This window comes from Telopea speciosissima, chromosome 1 (genome assembly GCF_018873765.1).
Source record: "Telopea speciosissima isolate NSW1024214 ecotype Mountain lineage chromosome 1, Tspe_v1, whole genome shotgun sequence".
Taxonomy (NCBI): Eukaryota; Viridiplantae; Streptophyta; class Magnoliopsida; order Proteales; family Proteaceae; genus Telopea; species Telopea speciosissima.
The window spans coordinates 27561521-27574352 of record NC_057916.1 but is presented as its reverse complement, the minus strand read 5'-3'; the positions used below and the strand labels follow the sequence as shown (position 1 = coordinate 27574352).

The 12832-nt window shown below is 38.4% G+C and overlaps 1 protein-coding gene across 3 annotated transcripts in view; it reads left to right on the top strand.

The window, feature by feature from the left end:
* The window catches only part of LOC122639229, a 42575-nt gene that overhangs the window by 15491 nt on the left and 14252 nt on the right, over window positions 1-12832 (top strand). For 2 of the 3 annotated variants that reach the window (XM_043832063.1, XM_043832053.1), the window contains exon 1: window positions 9769-10389. In XM_043832063.1, coding sequence (XP_043687998.1) covers window positions 9817-10389 — 573 coding nt within the window. In that variant the 5' untranslated portion in view covers window positions 9769-9816. Of the gene's footprint in view, window positions 1-9768; window positions 10390-12832 lie in introns of those variants that run through there. The other variant, XM_043832059.1, reaches the window with a different exon arrangement.

Sequence of the window (12832 nt, the reverse complement as noted above, 5' to 3'; positions counted from 1 at the left end):
GGAATCATTACCCCGTTTGATTATATTATTACCGTCAAATCATTCCATATTTGGTTATTATTTATTAAAAAAAATATTATTATTAAATATGGTAATAAATTTAAGTAGTTATAAATTATATACAAACTCACGTCTGGTGCAATTAGGCGTTTGAGGCTAAGGGTGTCAATTGACTCGGTTAGAGCAATTTGTTGTCTATTCCTCTTGATTTTATCAATTGGGACTTAACCGGGTCTTGATTCCAGCTTTTAAGCTCTGATGAGCTCCTTTCGGCAGATTTACTACACAAAAAGGACAAGAGATTGATGCATGGTCACGTGGCCCACACACCAGTGTGGGGGCGAATAAGAGTGCATGCAAGAGCATCAATGTGAAAAGTAATTTTTATTTCACATGGGTCAGGAGTGGTAATTCTGCATGCTCCTGTGTGTCTGGGCGCAAGAGCCATACAATTAGACAACATTTTTTTTTCCAAAAAAAATAAAAATTTGTTCAGGTTATCAATTTTATTTTCCCGCTAAAAGGTCATTTGTATTAAAAAGAACAAAATAATTACAATCCAAATAGTACTGAAAGACAAAATGCTTAAACCCCACCTACGTCATTCCCATCAGCAAGGAAGAGGGCAAGCAATAGGCTAAAAAAATTCAGACCCCGACAACAATATCTCGGTCTACAATGAGCATCCACCATGAGAAACATCTTGCACCAAATGTGCCTTCTTCACTCCTCTGACATTCCCAAAGAGCACCGGCCGCATCAATATGTTTTTGGGATCTGACGATTTGTCAGACCTTGAAGCCTGACTTTCTCCCACCTTCTTCTTTCCTCTTCCTTCCTTCTCCCGGGCAGCATCATCAATAACAATCACAACAAAATGCACCACCACCGACCCCCCCTGCATTGAAGATGGAGGGAAAGAGTTCACAACTGAAGTCTCACCCTTAAGAGGTTGATTGTTTTTTTATTAGGGTGAAGAGAAGACATCACTCAATATTTGGAACATGACCTCCCTGAGAAAAACCTCTACCCCCTTTACTACCTTCACCATCCTTGGATTGACCTCGTTTCCTGCGACCACCAATCTCTCCCTAGGCAAGAAGACTATCGGGCAAATTTGACAAAAGCACAAGGCGGACCGGGGAGTCCACGAAATTCTCACTGTTACCAGAGTCAACCTCGGCGTTGGAGCCTGAGTGACCTATATTAGCCGATTCACAATCCTGATCATCAAATCCCGTTGAACCATCCTGCTCCATTCCCTCTTGCTCCAACCCATCAACCTCTACCCAGATGCATTCTTCGCTCCCGAAGCCGATCCATCAAAGCCTTGGACCAATAGAAACAATTCTGCATTAGCCACCTCATCATGGATTGAGTTCTCAATCCTATTTCTCACACCTTTCGAAAACGGATGAGTCGTAATCGTCCCAATTTCTAAATTTCCACCTCTACTAATAAAGGATTATCTATAACCAACTCCATCCCACCGTCTTGGGAAGAAATTGGATTCATCCCAACTCCTTGATTCACTCCACCATGCAATTCACGTTCCACTAAATTAGTCACAACATCCATGTTTTTAATTTCCACATTAACATAATTTGAATTAGCCGCAATTTGCAAGCCCTTAGAGTCCTCTTACATTTCAAACAATGGACTTAGGTGAGACGTGGAAGATAAAGCCTTAATAGGTTCCACCCTTACTCCCCCTCTCATGGACAGAGCAAATTACGGAATATTCTCGCCACCCTTTCTTGTAGAGACCTACTTCGATTGGGATTCCTCTCTAACCTTCCTTTCCGGACTTCTCTCACCACTGCCGCATTTGACAGATTTAAATGGGGTTTTGTGTGTGCAATTTTTAACTTGTTTTAGACTTTTTTTTTAATCGTTGGTGTGACCTTGTCAGCTATTTGCTCTCTTTTGTTACATATTCCATCAAAATATAGAGAGAAATATTTCAGTTTTTTTAACCCTTAAGGGGAATAAGACACGATTGTCCATTGAGTCCGTATATTAATATCTTTTTTATTGAAGGTCAATCTCGGCTCCTTGAAGTTTTCCGTAATTTAAAAATGTTTAGGGATATCAAAATAGCTATATCTGTCACGCCCCCATTCCGAAAGGGAATAAAATACAATAAGAGGGGTATGACTAGGATGACACGTGTCACCCCTCACTACCAGGATCTCGATTACAGTGTATTGAATCACAGTTAGGACTAATATAATTATCACAAATATACTAGTAAACGGAAACAGAGAAATATTACATTCTCAAAGTGAAACAGAACTATAGAAGCGTCTAAGTAATAGTTACATAATGCTCATCTGCCTATGTGTTAGGTTATACAGTAATCCAGTGATACTTCAAATGACCATTACATAACTATCAAAATATGGTTTGTACAAGCATAGTGTAAAGCTAAAAAAGAAACAGAAGTAAGTCTCGAAATCAAAATGCCCCATAGGCACAGTCATCACATGGACACCCTTCACCGTGTTCCTCTGTCAACAGCTCTGGGTCCTCCACACCCACAGAATCATACTCAGACGAGTGAACGTCCAGGTTTGCCACAAATCCATCATCTGTAGTCATATCTAAAAATGTGTACACAAAGGGGGTAAGCTCCACTGAGCCCAGTGCGGGGATGGGGAACATGCAAGCAATAACATATAGTCCATGATGCATTAATTATTATCCAATTATCCACCTAACAAGCACATCTAAGTCACTAGGTACTTGCTACTGCAACAACTCGGGCAACATCGCGGATCACTTATCTTATCACCAAGATGAGACCTCAATTGTTACTAGGGAGCTTGCATCGGTAGAAGCCACTTGTCACCCGGAGGCAAACCCCAATAACCAATGGTCATCCCTGACCTGGCCTCGAATCACTCCTCAGGCACACAGGGAGCCTTGATTACCCAACACCTAAACCCCTGTTGGTAAGGGTCGTAGCAAGGGGATCGAATATCCTAACCACAATAATACTATATGAGGCTATCATATCGAGAGGTATTCCGGGCACATTGACGTCCCATACCATCTAGTACCCGGGTACCAGCACGACACGGCACATGACAAGCAAGGATTAATAATTCAAGGGGATCTGATGTCGGCATATCCGACACCGTATCCCAACCAAGCATTTGAAATAGATCTACATAAACCACATCACCAACATATCCACAATCATAGTTATAAATATGCAATTTATGAAAGATGCATGATAATTGGCATTCAAATCACACAATATAATAAACACTCCCAAAATCAAGTCAAATCCCAACCCCACTCACTTATTTGTTCACGATCCGTTACTAAAGTTTGTTGCCGTTCCACGTAGCGTAAGTCCCACCGTATGAGTAATATTACCTAGAGAAGCGTATCAAGGTGAGTTAGGTGAGGTAAGAGGAGTCTTGAAGTCTAGGCTTAAAAGTAACACAATAGAGTTTAGGTGGACTCTTGAGTGGAGGCATAGTGCCTGGGTCCACCTTGGGCAAAATTACTCTAAAACCTAAGACTGGACTCTTGGGTGGATCCTGACCTGAGTCCACCACAAAGTCTAGCTGTAGGCAGAGAAGGGGTGGACTCTGGTTGTGGTTTCTGGTCTAAGTCCACCACAGAGTCCAGCACCCTGTAGAATCCGAAATTCAATACAAGCAAGCTCCCGAACGCGATTTCTCTAGGATTTTAGCCCACAAGGACTCAGGGAAAAGGTCTATAAGCCACCTAGGGTCATAATACCCTACCATTATCATAAGGTTGTTGGGTTCAAAGGATAATTTCATCAAAATCCCAAATCTAGGGTTTCTCTACCAAGAACCCTAAATCCACAAAGGGAAGAAGATAAACCAAGGCTAGCTTTAAGCCTCCAAGTAGGGGAAATACCAATACAAAAGCATCCTTGGGTTCCAAATGGAACCCTAGATTCAAAACCCCCAACCTAAATGGCTTCACCTACAAACCCTAAAAGAAATTAAAGAAGAGAGAAAGAGATAGGTTCAAGAACCTACCTTGCCAAGATGAAGACTCCTAAGGTAGAGTGCACAAGTCCAATATCTCTCAATTCCCTTCTTCTTCTCCTTTCTTTTTCCTGTTTTCCTTTTTTTTCCTTTCTCTCCACACCTCCACGATTTTGCTAGGTTAGAGGAGTTAGAGATTAGTTAGTGGTTACTGAGTGGTTTGTGAGTGGATTAGCTTAGATTGCCACTTGGCTAGGTGAGTGGATTAGCTTAGATTAATCCACAAAACTCCAAAGTCCCCAATTAATCACTAGTGGATTTTTAAGATATTTTAAGACCCAAATCACTAAGTTACAAAAGAGGTGAGTGGGGTCCACGACACCTTTCCCACAATATAACATATGGCAGGTGTGGACTCACCACTGGGTCTAGCTCACCTAAAATAGGTAAACCTAAGGCAATAAACCCCGGGTTTGGCCCACCTTTTGAGGGTTACCAAGGGAATCAAACTACTTCCTAAACAAGTTTAGAACGTACCCAAAATAGTTCATTTGCCCCATCAAGGATTGACTTTCGGGATCCCGAAGAGTTTTCTTACTTCGACGTTCACTTCACCAGGGCTCATCGTGTCGATGTGACAAGACACTGGGTGCTGTCTTCGGTACTCCTCGCTCTTGGGACTAGTGCTTAGAGGATAGTCCATGAAGTCTTCGTCTACGAATTTTCCCCAATCCCGATTGAGAAACCTTTTCTCAATCGCCAAGCCAGTGAACTGGTCAAAGATCTTATAACTCGATTTGACCACCATTGCGAACAACTCACCGGCATAGACCCCAGCTCCATCTATGTGGCATAAAATATTAATATTAAAAGATGATCTTGGGTGCGGGTCTAACAATATCTGCCCCAGAGACAACTCATTTGCTTTTAGTAGATGACACTTTCATTTTCTGTAGGACTAGTCTTGAATCTTGATGATATTTGTACAATTCAAGCTATTCTTCACTTCTTTGAAGACCTAACTAGCCAACATATTAACATCAATAAAAGTGAACTCTTTTTCGGTTAAAATACTAATCCAATTTTAAGGAGACAGATTTGTCAAAAGTTAGGTATGAAAATGATATCTATGTCATCCATTTACTTAGGTTCTCCCCTCGTTTCTACTAAGAATAAAGCTAATGCTTTATTGAAGGCGGTCTATAGAGTCCAAGGAAAATTGGCCAATTGGAAAGCTCCTCTCCTCTCCCTAGCAGGTTAGTGAGTATTGATCAAATATGTTTTAAGTTCTATTCCCATTTAACTGATGTCTTGCTTTCTCTTCCCTAAAAATATTTCCTCCAAATTGGATTCAATGAATGCTCAATTTTGGAGAGGTAATTCTAATAAGCGCAAAAACCTGTCTCTAATTTCATGGAAGAATATGTGTAAGCTGAAAATTGTTGGAGGTTTTGGGCTAAGGGTTAGCTCGGTTCATAATGAACCACTCCTCTTACATCTTGATGCGATACTTCTGACTAATCTTGACTCTTTATGGTGTAGAATGCTTAAAGCCAAATATTTCTCAAGATCTAGCATCTTGTCTCATGATTTCAAACCTAAAAGAGGTTCATCTGTATTGTATTATGCATATCATTCCTAAGTCGAAAAAGTTGTTCTGCTGGAAGGTTGAGTGGATCATCCATCAACTTTGGACAGAGCCTTAGATCCCAAGATGACCCCATATCTTTTTATGCGATGTTATGAATCCTGTTCCTTTGGTTGAGACGGTAAGTGAGTTATTAGTTGGTAGGTCATGAAATATTCTTTGATTACATCTCTTTTTCCACCTATTGTTGCATTCTTTATTGTTAAGTTAACATTGGTTGAAAATGTTCATAAAGATTTCTCGTTTTATCACTTATCAAAAAATTGTTTGTTATCTACAAAGATAGCCACTAAAATTGTTTGTTATCTACAAAGATAGCCACTAGGTTTCTTACATTTGAAACTGTACATATTGATCCAATGGTTTCTACTATGGTGCAATGTTATAGGCCTTTCTGGAAATTATTTTGGAAAGCCAAGCTACTCCCAAAATTTAGGTTATTCTTCTGAAAATTGTGAAATGGGAGTGTAATCACTATGGAAACAAACTTGCATTTATTCCTCTCTTGTTCCTTTTCCAAAAGAATCTAGGCTCCAAGCTTTATCTTTATATGATCTTATGTGCAACCTTCTTTGTTCTAATGATTCTCCAATTAAAGACATAACTCTATTTTTTTCAATATTCTCTTTTACTTGTTACTTTATTTGGCATGCAAGAAATCAATGCCTCGTAACTCCTTGCAGTCCAAATCCCATCGGAATCATTACTAATATCTACCTGTGGATAGGAGACCAAAATCTGCTTGAAGCTGATCCTATACACCTAAAGTAGATCCTTGCATAGTATCATCATTCTCCTTACGAGATATCCTTGAATCTACTCAACCTGATCATACCACTATGATTTGTGACAAGACTTTTGAACATGACACCAATGAAGTAGGATGGGCCTTCATTATTATTACTCATTGAAAGGCCTCGATTGCATACATGGATTTTGGTTATGTAGGGAATGCATTGGAAGTTGAAGCAAAACTAATATCTGCCTGTGGATAGGAGACCAAAATCTGCTTGAAGCTGATCCTATATACCTAAAGTAGAACCTTGCATAGTATCATCTTTCTCCTTACGAGATATCCTTGAATCTACTCAACCTGATCATACCACTATGATTTGTGACAAGACTTTTGAACATGACACCAATGAAGTAGGATGGGCCTTCATTATTATTACTCATTGAAAGGCCTCGATTGTATACATGGATTTTGGTTATGTAGGGAATGCATTGGAAGTTGAAGTAAAACTAATATCTACCTGTGGACAGGAGACCAAAATCTACTTGAAGCTGATCTTATACACCTAAAATAGATCCTTGCATAGTATCATCTTTCTCCTTACGAGATATCCTTGAATCTACTCAACCTGATCATACCACTATGATTTGTGACAAGACTTTTGAACATGACGCCAATGAAGTAGGATGGGCCTTCATTATTATTACTCATTGAAAGGCCTTGATTGCGTACATGGATTTTGGTTATGTATGGAATGCATTGGAAGTTGAAGCAAAAGGAATGCTTGAAGGTCTGGAACAAACAAAGTCACTAGGCGCTGAGCATGTAGACATTTTGACGGACATTTTTTTTTTAAAGGGAGGGGTAAAGGTACCAGCCAAGAGACTCGAACTCGAGACCTCCTGGAGAGCATGGGCATGAAGCGCACCACGGCTCACCAACTACACTAGGCAGTTGTTTATGATATTATGTCACTTATCAAATGGTTTGTGAAAGTCTATACTATTAAGAAGACTAGAGAGTATGTTAACTTAGCTCATATCTTGGCTAATCATGCTAGAATATCTAAAAATAGAGCTATTGTATGGAACAATATAGATGATTTCCTTCTTAGCTTTTAATATATTTTGCTTTATTTCCTAAAGATTAGAGATCCTTTGATCATTGCATTCTACCCAAACATAGTAAATTGTCATTGAGAAGAAGAAAAAATATTATGTAGCCTACCTTTTTTTAAAGAAAGATTTTTATACATGACTGTACATGAACCGAGATTTTTTAAATCGGAATAAAATTGGTTAAATCAATTGCTTTGAATCAGAATGGGTTGAGCTCGATCTTGATGCTGTAAAGAAAGCGAGATTGATTGGAATTCTTGGAATAATTTTTATCGAGATCCGATGATGAATATATATACAAATGATACAATTAAATAAACTAGGGAAGAAATAAACTAGGAATGAGATAATAAAAGAAACCATATCGCATGTGATATAAACTTCCTATACAAAGAAGATTTTATATAACATGTGATTTAGATGAGGAATTACAGAAGTTATGGAAAACTTTCGAATGAACGAGACTCCTTCCATTGAGACTGGCTAATAGATGCTGATTTTTATCGATCTGAGTTTATTGATTCATATTGAATTTCTAGAGTTTACGCCAATTCTGACTAAATCAAAATTGACACTTAAGCGTTTGCATATTTCTGATGGTTGAAGTGTTAAAATGTATATGAAAACAGTTTTTTTTTTTTTTTTTGTGGGTGAGATTAGTATTAATAACATCAATTCAATTATCACATAATAAAACATAGAATTACACGAAGGTCTGTTATATCCATCCTATTTGGAGAATCATTTAGTTATGAAAATGCACATCCCTGAACTTTTTAGGTCATGTTTGGTATGCATTATCAGAATATATCCTCGATCAAGAACATATTATCAAGCAAAAAACTAGCAAAAAAAAATTATGTTTCATAATCTATTCCGAAATACATACCAAAACAACCTAACGTCATATCTTACGTTACAAGGGGCGTTAGATAGGTACCGTACATTGCAGCGTCAGTGCAGGGATGCTACCGCTGCCATCACCCCGCACTCTGAGACGGTGAGACCCACACACATTCAGAGGCGTCGGTGGTTCTTACGATTCGTATCCATATCCGAATCCAGACCCGAATCTAGATCCTCCACGGTTCTATTGTTTAGATAACCCTACTGCACAAATGCAAGCGCTACACCCTTACGAGTTACAAGTGATATTTTGCTAACCATATAAAATGAAGTGGTTAGAAGAGAAAAAATAAAAATAAAAAAACCGATATCGATTGAGAGAGCAAATCCTCAAAACCCCCAAAAGCCCTAACCCCCGCAAGAAAATGGTTGGACTTAAGTTTATTGGGATCCTGTGAATTGAGAACTGTCTCTACTGCAGCTTTCCCTCTCCCCGCTCTCCTTACCTCCAGTACAATTATTTACATTTTTTTTTCTAGGGTTTTCTTCGAGGCTCAGTCTCTTGCATCGGTACGTTTAAATTCTTCCTCTGCTCAGTTATTGTGTTTGTTTTTAGGGTTGTTGCATATGTACATTTGTGGCTATAGATCGGCTTGTTTGTTTTTTTCGATTCTTGATTCGAGTTACGGATTATTTTAAAGTAAGCATGAAGTGATGAAACATCGCCAAGAACCGAACATTAAAGTTCGGATTTATCTTGGAATTTTTTGAAATATTGTCTTCTTTGATTTGCTCGCTGAAAGTCTCTTTTCATTTTGGCCTGGATTTGAACAAGCAGTGTACCGCTGTTTGATTTCGCGACTTAAAGTTTGAATTTTCTGCCTCGCATACTCGAGTGTAGATACCTTTGGCAAATTTCGCTACTTCCGGTTATGTTTCACGGTGCAAACATCGATTACGGGTCTCTTGTCCAAGTCGTTTCTGATTCTCTTTTTTTTCTGGTTTGTCTTCCAGCTGTAGTTTGGGTACATTAGCTTTCAAAGATCAAAGAGATTTGGTGCCATTAAGTTTATCGTTTTGCCATTCTGATATGTCTGGCATATTCGCCACTCTATGGGAGCAGACGTTGTTACTCTTAGAGTTTTGTTCCTTTTCTTATTGTAGTTTTTGTTTTCTCGATTAACAGTCTTCTTGTTCAGTTCCATTTCCATGCAATGTTAGGATTTCTCATTTTGGAATTCATTTTTCTGTTTTTTAAGTTCTGCTGCTGCTCTTCTAATTGCCTTTATACTTTGATTGAAGAGTGTGGCGGCCCCCTTTTTATTTTTCTCCTTTTTGGTTCCTTCACTGCCCTTCATTTGTCTTTCCAAATTTGAGCGGTTAAGATTTTGCTCTATTGGGCTGACCTGCTATCCCTTTCTTGTCTGTAGGTTTCCGGTTTCCGGTTTCCGGTTTCCCTAGGGGTTTGTTTGTCTTGACTTTCTTCAACTGGAGAATATGGTGAAAGCCAATGGCAAGGGGAAAGCCCGTATTCCCAAATCAAAACGCAAAACTGAAAATGCAACTCCCAGTGCTACAACTGTAGCAACTGCATCTGAGCCGGTAAAGACAGATGCAGAAGCACTTGACATAGTTCCTAGTGTTGAAGAGAATAAAGAAGAGAATAAGGGGGAAGAGGTGAAGGAAGAAAAAGGAAAAGAAACAAGTAAACCGGTCAATAAGTCGAGGAAGAGAAATAGAATCAGAAGGAAGACCAAAAATGTTGCTAACACAGCGACTGTTAAAGATGCTGATAAGCCAGAAAATTCAGATGGAGATAAGGCTTCAAACAAGGCTGAGAGCATGGGGATGGTTTTTATGTGCAATTCCAAGACAAAGAAAGATTGCTACCAGTACAAGGTTCTGGGGCTGCCTGCTAGCAAGAAGGATACGGTTGCTGAGATTTATAAAGGCATGAGGCTGTTTTTGTTTGATGTCGATCTGAAGCTGATGTATGGGATCTATAAGGCTGCAGGACGAGGGGGTTATAATATTGAACCCAAAGCTTTCAAATCAGCTTTCCCTTCTCAGGTTAGGTTTGGTCCCTTTTTTCTTTTTTACTTTGAATTTGTATTTTGATTCATGGTGCACATTTATGAATCTAAAGAGTACTACCAAAGTTCTCGTTTGCATCTTTCTCAATGCCAGTCACCCAATGATGTCTACTTCTTGTTTGCATCCATCTCAATGCTAGTCACCCAATGGTGTCTACTTGCTGCATGGGCACCCTTTTTTAATTTACATTGTTCTTGCGTATCAGCATAAAATCTTGTGGTGGCACTAATGAAAAAATACGGCTAATCTGTAGTAATGAATGTTGCTATGACTTTTACATGCCACAGATTATTCTGGAAAAATAACCTTAGCGCTTTTTAGCTAGTAGTGGGCCAAGATGTTATATTTGAAATATTAATGTACCAAAAAATTTGAAATATTACGATTTTGTCTTCTGTATTCCGTTCTTTATTTTGGTATTGCAATATATACAGTGCACATATGACGTTTAAGAAGACAAACAGAAAAGAATTTTGCATGATAGATAGATAGTTAGGAGGTTAAATAGCCAAACTAAGAGAAGAAAGAATCGTTTTCCAAAGTGATGCTTGATAATAGATACTGCACAGAAACAATTTAAGTTACCAGAGTGATGATCAACAGGAGATAATGAGATTTGTTAACTATTTAAAAACAAGAAACGAGATTTGGAGATATTGGGTGCTTGAACACAGATCAGGGTGTGGAACGTTGATTAGATGTGTTTTATGCCCTCCAAAAGCAGTAGTTAGAACCCAAATCAAGGATTTAGTACTCTTAGAATGGAATTTGGTTCACTTGAAATGTACGTTGTTCTCTCTCTCTCTTTTTCTCTCTGTGTGTGTGTGTGTGTGTGTATACAACATGTATATGTATTCTTTAGTAACAGGGTATCTCTCATTCTCCCCCAATTGCAAGACATGGGGCAAGCTCACCCTCAGAACTCTTATCCGAATTTGAAAATTTTTTCTGGTTAGAAAAATCTGCAATTAAAAAATACAAAAATCTCAGAAGGTAGATTAAAGTTAAATGTAGATAATTTTAATTGTGGACTTTCTGTGAGAAAAAAAATCTCTGCTATATTGAAATTATATGTAGATTCTTTTATTGTGGACTTGTGAAATGCACATTTTTTTTAATATTTAATTCATGTGTCGATATTATTCCTATCAAATAACATCTGTGTATTGTTCTTTAAGTTATTGCTCTGGAGTACTTACATTTTAGTTATGGTATAAATTGCAATATTTAAGGATAGAATGTTGATTGTCTAGAACTGTACCTGAACAAATACTTCTAGATTTATTTATTTTTGAATGGAGACACTATTAAACTTTAATAATGTCTATAATCTCTATCTTCTATCTCTGTGTTATACTGCAATGCTGAGAGAATATTTTAGCATCCCATTCATTGCATCCATAAAGATTTTGTAGCATGTCCTAAGGGTGCTTGAACCAACACCAACGCTTTTTGTGTCAAGGGATTAGAGTCTCTTGATTGTATGATTGGGAATTATTTGTCCTGGCTCTAACCATACTTAGGCAGGTGACATAAGGTTTCTGATGTAGATCAGGTCCTATAATTGGGCATCAAATTTGGGTTCAATTCTGGCCCATATTCTGAGCCATCGAACTAGCATGTACCTGGCCCATAATTTGGGTCACATTGAACCATCAATTTTTTCCAAAGAAGAGACTGAGATTGCTGATTTAAGTGAGGATTATTTTCCAGAATTTGTGGGCCCATTCTGGCCAGTTGCGTGGATACATTTGGAGAGAAATTGACAGCCTCAGTTGGTCGCATGGCCAGCTCGCATGGAGAAGATAATTCAGGATATCAGCCAGGCTTTTGCGTGGAATATTTGCTGGAGTAGTTTCTTCCTTGCTGTAGAGGCTACTAGTAAATCTCTGTGGGGGGCCCATTGATGCAAGAACAATTTCTTGGACCGGGCGAAACCTGTTGGGGGACCCATATGAAGACGAACCAGGTCCAATTGGGTTTTTAGGTTCGGTAGGATATTTAGGATTTATTTTATTTGGGAAAGATAATGTAATCTTTTATTTTGGGATAGCTGTTAGACATGTAGGGAAGTTTCCAATTTGAGTTTTATACAATTTCTATTTTTATTAGTCTAGGTTTTAGGAAGTAATTTGGAGTCTTTATTTTTTTGAGTATTATAAATAGATGTGTAGCTGAAGATTGGAATAGTAGATTTTGGAATTAAAGTTTTGAATGGTTTTGTTACCAAAATGGTACGAATCAGGTTGTGAGACCCCTTCTCCTTTCTCTCTCATTTCTTCTTCTCTCCCCTCCTTGTCGATCTGTTATTTTCTTGTCTCCTTGTTCTTTATCTTTATTTTTGCCTTTTCCTATTCTGTTTCGTTTTTTGGTTCTGCTGTGGGCGACACTTGCAGCCCTATTCATCACCTATGAACTC